This window comes from Pristiophorus japonicus, chromosome 3 (assembly GCF_044704955.1).
Source record: "Pristiophorus japonicus isolate sPriJap1 chromosome 3, sPriJap1.hap1, whole genome shotgun sequence".
Lineage (NCBI taxonomy): Eukaryota > Metazoa > Chordata > Chondrichthyes > Pristiophoridae > Pristiophorus > Pristiophorus japonicus.
Window position 1 is genome coordinate 251,150,670 of NC_091979.1, and position 8,330 is coordinate 251,158,999.

The following is an 8,330-nucleotide window of genomic DNA, read 5'->3' on the forward strand; positions in this document are numbered from 1 at the left end:
AGCTTTGCTATAAGTCCATGATTAGATTGGCCTGTTTCAGAGGCTCACTTGTGATCGTAATGAAAATATCCACAATCTGATTGTTAAAAGCTAGGTTCTAGACTTTATTAGAATGCGTCACCTTCTGGGATGCTCATACTGAGCATTTAATATTTGGTTAATTTTTCCAAATTCCACTTCATCAGAATATATTTTGCTGATGGCCTCTGGGGTTGTCTCAAAAATTTTCAATCCTTCAACACATAGGGCCCAAGTTTCCACATGATTTGCGCCTGATTTTTAGGAGCAACTGGTGGAGAACGGACTATCTTAGAAATCGCAATTCTCCACATTTTTTTTTCTGCAGTTCTAGTGAGGTAAAACAGTTCTACTTTAGAACAGAATTTTTTCTTCAAAAGGGGGCGTGTCCGGCCATTGACGCCTGATTTCAAAGTTTCCAAAGTGAAAACGTACTCCAAACTAAAGTAGAATGGAGCAAGTGAAGATTTTTGTAGAAGTGAAAAAACTTGTTCTACACATTAAAAAATCAGACGCAGGTTACAAATTAGGCGTCCAGAACGAGGTGGTGGGGGAAGGGAAGTCATTAAATTCTACAATCAATCCTTATTTATACTTCTACAAATATTATACAAATAAATCCAACCTGAATAAACATTTATAAGCAAAGAAAAGATTAAATAAACCATCTTCCTACCTGTGTGAAAGTGCTTCAGCCATCGTTCGAAGGAAACCGCCGTTTGTTGCCGCGCAGGGGAGGGAGGGGAAGGAGACAGCGGCTTGTTGCCGTGGAGGGGAGGGAGGGGAAGGAGACAGTGAGAAGGGAAGCCTCTGTGCTGATGGCAATGTGGTTTTATTAAAAAATGTTCAAAAATTAAACAGCTACAAAGAACTACAAAAATGGCCGAGTGCCAATGTTTTTTTCACACTGAGCATGCGCGAACGCTCCAACGCGCACGCGCAGCGTTGCCGGCAGGAAAAAAACTAATTTAAATAGTACCCGCCCCCTCCCACTTACAAAATCGGCGCGAGTGTAGGCTCCGCCCCCCCTGGGCGCCGCGCTAAACAGACAAGGAGCTGCAAAGCGCTCGAGAATAGTGCGTTTTTTTTCTGGCGCCGTTTTAGGCACGAAAACGGGCGCCCAGCTCGTAGGAGCGCTCGTTTTTTATCCTGTGGAAACTTGGGCCCATACAGTGCTAAGTTGAACATTAAATGAGTGCACCTTCTGATTTACTCATTCATTTATTTAAATTTCCCAAAATTTAGGATTAGGCTGTCCAAAATATACTGTTTGTAAATGTTTTGTATATCTGCATGCTTGATCGATTTTTCAATCCTATTACAAGTGTTTGCTGCGCTGTATCTTAATTCCCTTTACTTTGTTGGCAGGTGTCTTTTACAGGGAAACAAGGAGAAATGAGAGAAATGCAGCAGCTTTCTGGGGGTCAGAAATCCCTAGTGGCACTCGCTTTAATCTTTGCAATTCAGAAATGTGACCCAGCTCCCTTTTACCTCTTTGATGAAATTGACCAGGCCCTGGATGCTCAACACAGAAAAGCTGTTTCAGGTAAACTTTTTCAAAGAAAAATGTTTTGTGATTTCAAAGATGAGAATGCTTAATATATATATTGAGTGTGTGCATGCAATGATAGAAATATTTAACTCCCAACTGTAAGTTTATGTTAGATTTTTGAGGAGCTACCCATTACTTTTGCTCATTGCTCAAGTAAGTTTTGGTGAGGCTACTGAAAGGAAAGGCATGCAGGCGGTGAGATTCTACTTTGTAGCATCTTGGAACAGGAGTAGGCCATTTATCTCACGAGCCTAGTTCGCCATTCAGTGAGATCATGGCTGATCCGTTTCTTAATTTCATCCACCCGCCTTGGCTCCATCTCCTTTTTATACCTTTGTCAAGCAAAAATCCATCTATCTCCGATTTAAGATTATTAATTAAGCTAGCATCTACTGAATTGATTGAACTAGGGATGGGGAAGGAAATACTGCTGTAGATAAGATCACCTTGCTTAAACGGTTGGCATGGTTATGGAGTGGCATAGGTGGGAACTATAGAAAAGTGAACTTTTCATATTTGCTATGCTGTTGTATGGTAACGGATATGTTTGCATTAGGGTGAAAGTCGCTCTAGGTTGGATGGGGTGTTGTGGGAAAGAACAAAATTTAGCCTCCAAAACATTATTAATTTATTTTCATTATCCCTTGCCTGGATTGCTGAAAGGGCTTGTTTTGTGGTATTGATCCTTTTCTCTACTCAGCAGTTGTACCAAAGGTTTGATCTGTTTCTTTCATGCGATGATCAAGTCAAGCTTTAAGCAACTACTCTTCTGAATACCTAAAGTTTATTTGAGTTCAATTTTTCATTGTCAGAAGTATGATTTCATATAACATGTGTGGGAGTGCAGTATAAATTGTTGTAGCTATAACGATAGTAGTGGAAGAATTGTTCAAATCCGAACTTCATTTTATTGACACTGGTGAAGTTTTGACCTGGATTTCAACGCTGAAGAGAGAAAAAATAATTACATTCTGGATAGGAAAAGTATAATAAAAATTAGTTAGTTACTAACTGTATGAGAGGAAAATTTCATATATGTGAAAAAAAAGTGTTGGTAGAGTTTTCTTTTTGGTTTTGATGCACTTAAAGCTCGAGGCAGATAAAGAACAATTATTATTGGCATATAATGGGTAGTTTCACAATTCTGCAGCTCTAATAGGGAACTTTGCCCATTGGGAGTGAGACCCAGATGTACTGTTCATGATTTTCTGACCATTTAAATGAATGGTCAGAAAATCATAGACAGCATGCATCCTCATTTCTGATCCGCTCTCCCACCACGTTAGGCTCCCCACAGGGAGTGCAAACTTGGAAAAATGCCCTAATTGCTTTGGTAAGTCTTGGCATTATCCATTGACCATTTCTCCCCGCCCCCCCCCCCCCCCCCCAAAAGTTTGCAAAGTGTATATAAGAACATAACAGTTAGGAGTAGGAGTAGGCCATACTTCCAGCCTGCTTCGCCATTCAATAAGATCATGGCTGATCTTTGACCTCAATTCCACTTTCCCACCCGATCCCCATATCCCTTGATTCCCCTAGAATGCAAAAGTCTATCTATCTCCGCCTTGAATATATTCAACGATTCAGCTTCCACAACCCTTTGGGGCAGAAAATTCCAACCCTCTGAGTGAAGACATTTTTCCCCATCTCAGTATTAAATGGCCGACCCTTTATATTGAAACTACGACACCTAGTTCTATACTCTCCAGCAAGAGGAAACAACCTCTCGCATCGATATTTGGATGTCAAGAGAGGACAGGATGAGGCTCAGCTGTGATCTACTCTTTCGTTGAATATGCTGCCAATACTCACTCGACGCTTGCATGTGAAAGTGACGACTTGACGGGTGTTCAGGTATCATAGGATCGCTGACACCATTGGAACTGTGTTTCCCTGGCAGGAGTCCATGCCTTTTTTGGGGGGAGTTGTGAGAAAAATTGGCCAAAAAAATGCTAGTTAAAATAAATAATTTGAAGAAGTCTGCTGTCGAATCGGCAGATGGGTCTCGGTTGTTACGGTTGAGCTGTTGGGAGAAAAGCCCGCTCCTGGATGTACGCTTGCGGCTGCATAAATCTCACTGAATGTCAGATGAAGTGGATAGATGGGTTGCCTTGCTTATTAGGCGTTTGGCAGCCAGACCTCTCAAACTCACCGCCTGAAACTAGTTCAAACTAATCCAACAAACGTGCTGCCATTATGGTCTGTCGGTGGCTATGCCCAGATGTCAGGGGCAATAAATACTTTTGAGCCAGCTGAAAAATGGTACCCGTGATTCAGTATGGCAGGCCCACTCTACAAAGGGTTGGTTTACTTCACAATGGGTAGTAGTCTTACTGGTTACTTAAATGCTTTTAGAAAGTATAATCATGTTTGTTTTTCTCACCTTTATTAATTTTTTTTGATGTTCTGTACAATAGATATGATTTCCGAACTCTCCTCTCATGCCCAGTTCATTACCACTACATTCAGGCCAGAATTACTTGAATCAGCAGACAAGTTTTATGGCGTGAAGTTCAGGAACAAGGTAATTTAATCTGAATTGGATGGCATAACCTATTCATTTTTACATTCTGGATTTATTGGGAAAGCTGTTTTATTTGATCAATTTTTTAAAAATCTCTATTAAATGGGAAGCAGGAAATACTTTTTGGATCATACCAGCATTATGCACCAGAAAGTAGCAACATGCAAAATTGTGTCTTTGAATCATGTAGGATAGGAGAGGGGCGAAGAGGTTAGCCACCGTCTTAAAAGTAGGAGGCATTCCAAAGACTAGTCAACCAAGACGGTTCATGCACTAGCAATTCGCTAAAGTTTGCTGGGTATCAGCACAGCTTTGCTATAGCTTGGTGTCTGCCAGTCCCAATATATAACTGGGTGTTGGAAGTGGTCTTGAATAGCTACATTTGAGAATATGAAATCTTGCCTCCAGTGGTCCCTCCATACTGGGTATGAATCTCCGTCAGGAAGACGCATTAGAACCCTGTTCAGCTCTCCGAGAATGGTCCAACTCTTTTGCATTACCCCATTCCATGTGAAGCAACAATGCTTTGTATCCGCTGAGTAGCAGTATAGTTAGGAGCAGGAGTTTACTGTATAGTGAATAGTAGGTGCCAATGTTCTCGCTAATTTTTTTTGGGGGGTGCCGATCCCTTTAACTGGCTGCATAACCCGTTCAAAATTTTGCATGTGAAATCTGGCATTGAAAAGCCGGTGACTGGCCTGTGGGGCTTCCATACAGACCGATCACGAGCTTTTTAATGCAGCCGCACAGCTTTGAGGGAACGTTGTGGTAGGTGCCTAACTCAATCCTGCCACTGAGTAAAGCACTACACTTCAGGGACGCTTTTAATATTTCTCCTCCTCCACCTACCCCAACTTAGGGCCCAAGTTTCGGGCCGCACCTAGAACGGCACAGCCCCGACCTGGACGCCCGTTTTTCGCGCCAGAAAGTGCGCCTAAAAAAAACTTACCGATTCTCCGGCTCCCTGCAGGTCCTCTGGAGCTGGGTGCGGCGCAGCACGAGCTGTGGGGGGTGGAGCCAGGTCCCTGCGCTGAAAACAGTGCCGGGACCTCAGCACAGGCGCACTACAGTGGGCGCGCATGTGCAGTAGCTCCAGGCACCCAAAACTGTGTGGGATGGGCAGGAAGCACGCAGCCCCTAGCCCTGGCCGAATGGCCTCACTGGAGCTGATGGATCAGGCTACACCTCCCTCGCCAAGCTCCTGCTTCCTCCCAACCCGACTCCACCCACCCCCGGACCCGACCCGACTCCCGCTCTCCCCCCCACCCCGGCCCCTACCCCCCGGTCTGGACCCAATCACCCCCCCCCCCCCCCCCCCGGACCCGACTCGACCAGACTCCCACCACCTCCGACCCTGGACCGGACCCGACCACCGCCCCCAGACCTGACCCGACTTGGCTCCTGCCGCCCCCGGACCCGACCCGACCCACCTACCTTTAAATCTGGTGCTGGGGGTGGGCCCCGCCCGAAGTCTTGGGCCCGGCCCGTTCAGCCTCCCTCTCCTCTCCTCTCTCCCCTCCCTCCCTCTCTTGTCTCCCTCCCGCCCACCCTTCCCCTTTCCCCCCACTCCCTTCTCTCCCCTTCTCCCCCCTCCCTCCCTTCTCCCCCCTCCCTCCCTCTCCCCCTCGCTCCCTTCTCCCCCCTCGCTCCCTTCTCCCCCCTCGCTCCCTTCTCCCCCCTCGCTCCCTTCTCCCCCCTCGCTCCCTTCTCCCCCCTCGCTCCCTTCTCCCCCCTCGCTCCCTTCTCCCCCCTCGCTCCCTTCTCCCCCCTCGCTCCCTTCTCCCCCCTCGCTCCCTTCTCCCCCCTCGCTCCCTTCTCCCCCCTCGCTCCCTTCTCCCCCCTCGCTCCCTTCTCCCCCCTCGCTCCCTTCTCCCCCCTCGCTCCCTTCTCCCCCCTCGCTCCCTTCTCCCCCCTCGCTCCCTTCTCCCCCCTCGCTCCCTTCTCCCCCCTCGCTCCCTTCTCCCCCCTCGCTCCCTTCTCCCCCCTCGCTCCCTTCTCCCCCCTCGCTCCCTTCTCCCCCCTCGCTCCCTTCTCCCCCCTCGCTCCCTTCTCCCCCCTCGCTCCCTTCTCCCCCCTCGCTCCCTTCTCCCCCCTCGCTCCCTTCTCCCCCCTCGCTCCCTTCTCCCCCCTAGCTCCCTTCTCCCCCTCGCTCCCTTCTCCCCCCTCGCTCCCTTCTCCCCCCTCGCTCCCTTCTCCCCCCTCGCTCCCTTCTCCCCCTCGCTCCCTTCTCCCCGCCTCGCTCCCTTCTCCCCCCTCGCTCCCTTCTCCCCGCCTCGCTCCCTTCTCCCCCCTCGCTCCCTTCTCCCCCCTCGCTCCCTTCTCCCCCCTCGCTCCCTTCTCCCCCCTCGCTCCCCCTTCTCCCCCCCTCGCTCCCTTCTCCCCCCTCGCTCCCTTCTCCCCCCTCCCTCCCTTCTCCTCCTTCTCCCTTCTCCCCCCCTCGCTCCCTTCTCCCCCCTCGCTCCCTTCTCCCCCCTCGCTCCCTTCTCCCCCCTCGCTCCCTTCTCCCCCCTCGCTCCCTTCTCCCCCCTCGCTCCCTTCTCCCCCCTCGCTCCCTTCTCCCCCTCGCTCCCTTCTCCCCCCTCGCTCCCTTCTCCCCCCTCGCTCCCTTCTCCCCCCTCGCTCCCTTCTCCCCCCTCGCTCCCTTCTCCCCCCTCGCTCCCTTCTCCCCCCTCGCTCCCTTCTCCCCCCTCGCTCCCTTCTCCCCCCTCGCTCCCTTCTCCCCCCTCGCTCCCTTCTCCCCCCTCGCTCCCTTCTCCCCCCTCGCTCCCTTCTCCCCCCTCGCTCCCTTCTCCCCCCTCGCTCCCTTCTCCCCCCTCGCTCCCTTCTCCCCCCTCGCTCCCTTCTCCCCCCTCGCTCCCTTCTCCCCCCTCGCTCCCTTCTCCCCCCTCGCTCCCTTCTCCCCCCTCGCTCCCTTCTCCCCCCTCGCTCCCTTCTCCCCCCTCGCTCCCTTCTCCCCCCTCGCTCCCTTCTCCCCCCTCGCTCCCTTCTCCCCGCCTCGCTCCCTTCTCCCCCCTCGCTCCCTTCTCCCCCCCTCCCTTCTCCTTTCCCCCTCGCCTCCTTCTCTCTTTCCTCCCCCTCCCTCCCTTTCTCCCCTCCCTTCTCTCCTCCCTCCCTCCCTTCTCTCCCCCCTCCCTTCTCTCCCCTCCCTCCCTCCCTTCTCTCCCCTCCCTCCCTTCTCTCCCTCTCCCTCCCCTCCCTCCTCCCTCCTCTCCCTCTTCCCCTCCTTCCTCTCCCTCTTCCCCTCCTTCCTCTCCCTCTTCCCCTCCTTCCTCTCCTTCTTCCCCTCCTCTCCCTCTCCCCCCCCCCTTCCTCCTCTCCCTCTTCCTCCTCTCCCTCTTCCCCCCCCTCCCTCCTCTCCCTCTTCCCCCCTCTCCCTCCTCTCCCTCTTCCCCCCCCTCCCTCCTCTCCCTCTTCCCCCTCCCTCCTCTCCCTCTTCCCCCCTCCCTCCTCTCCCTCTTCCCTCCTCTCCCTCCTCTCCCTCTTCCCCTCCTCTCCCTCTTCCCCCCCTCCCTCTTCCTCCTCTCCCTCTTCCCCCCCCCTCTCCCTCTTCCCCCCCTCTCCCTCTTCCCCCCCCTCCTCTCTTCCCCCCCTCCCTCTTCCCCCCCTCTCCCTCTTCCCCCCCTCCCTCCTCTCCCCCCCTCCCTCCTCTCCCTCTTCCCCTCCTCTCCCTCTTCCCCCCTCCCTCTTCTCCCTCTTCCCCCCTCCCTCCTCTCCCTCTTCCCCCCCCTCCCTCCTCTCCCTCTTCCCTCCTCTCCCTCTTCCCTCTTCCCTCCTCTCCCTCTTCCCTCCTCTCCCTCTTCCCCTCCTCTCCCTCTTCCCCCCCCCTCCCTCTTCCCCCCTCTCCCTCTTCCCCCCTCCTCTCTTCCCCCCCTCCCTCTTCCCCCCCCTCCCTCTTCCCCCCCTCTCCTCCCTCTTCCCCCCCCTCCCTCCTCTCCCCCCCTCCCTCCTCTCCCCCCCTCCCTCCTCTCCCCCCTCCCTCCTCTCCCCCCTCCCTCCTCTCCCTCTTCCCCCCCCCTCCCTCCTCTCCCTCTTCCCCCCCTCTCCCTCTTCCCCCCCCTCCCTCCTCTCCCTCCCCCTCCTTCCTCTTCCCCCCCTCTCCCTCTTCCCCCCCCTCCCTCCTCTCCCTCTTCCCCCCCCCTCCCTCCTCTCCCTCTTCCCCCCTCCCTCCTCTCCCTCTTCCCCCCCTCCCTCCTCTCCCTCTTCCCTCCTCTCCCTCTTCCTCCTCTCCCTCTTCCC

The 8,330-nt window shown here is 53.0% G+C and overlaps 1 protein-coding gene across 2 annotated transcripts in view; it reads left to right on the plus strand.

The window, feature by feature from the left end:
• The window catches only part of smc3 (structural maintenance of chromosomes 3), a 134,167-nt gene that overhangs the window by 120,623 nt on the left and 5,214 nt on the right, over positions 1 to 8,330 (plus strand). For both annotated transcript variants that reach the window (XM_070876534.1, XM_070876535.1), the window contains 2 exons: positions 1,387 to 1,564; positions 3,988 to 4,094. In XM_070876534.1, coding sequence (XP_070732635.1) covers positions 1,387 to 1,564; positions 3,988 to 4,094 — 285 coding nt within the window. The remainder of the gene's footprint in view (positions 1 to 1,386; positions 1,565 to 3,987; positions 4,095 to 8,330) is intronic.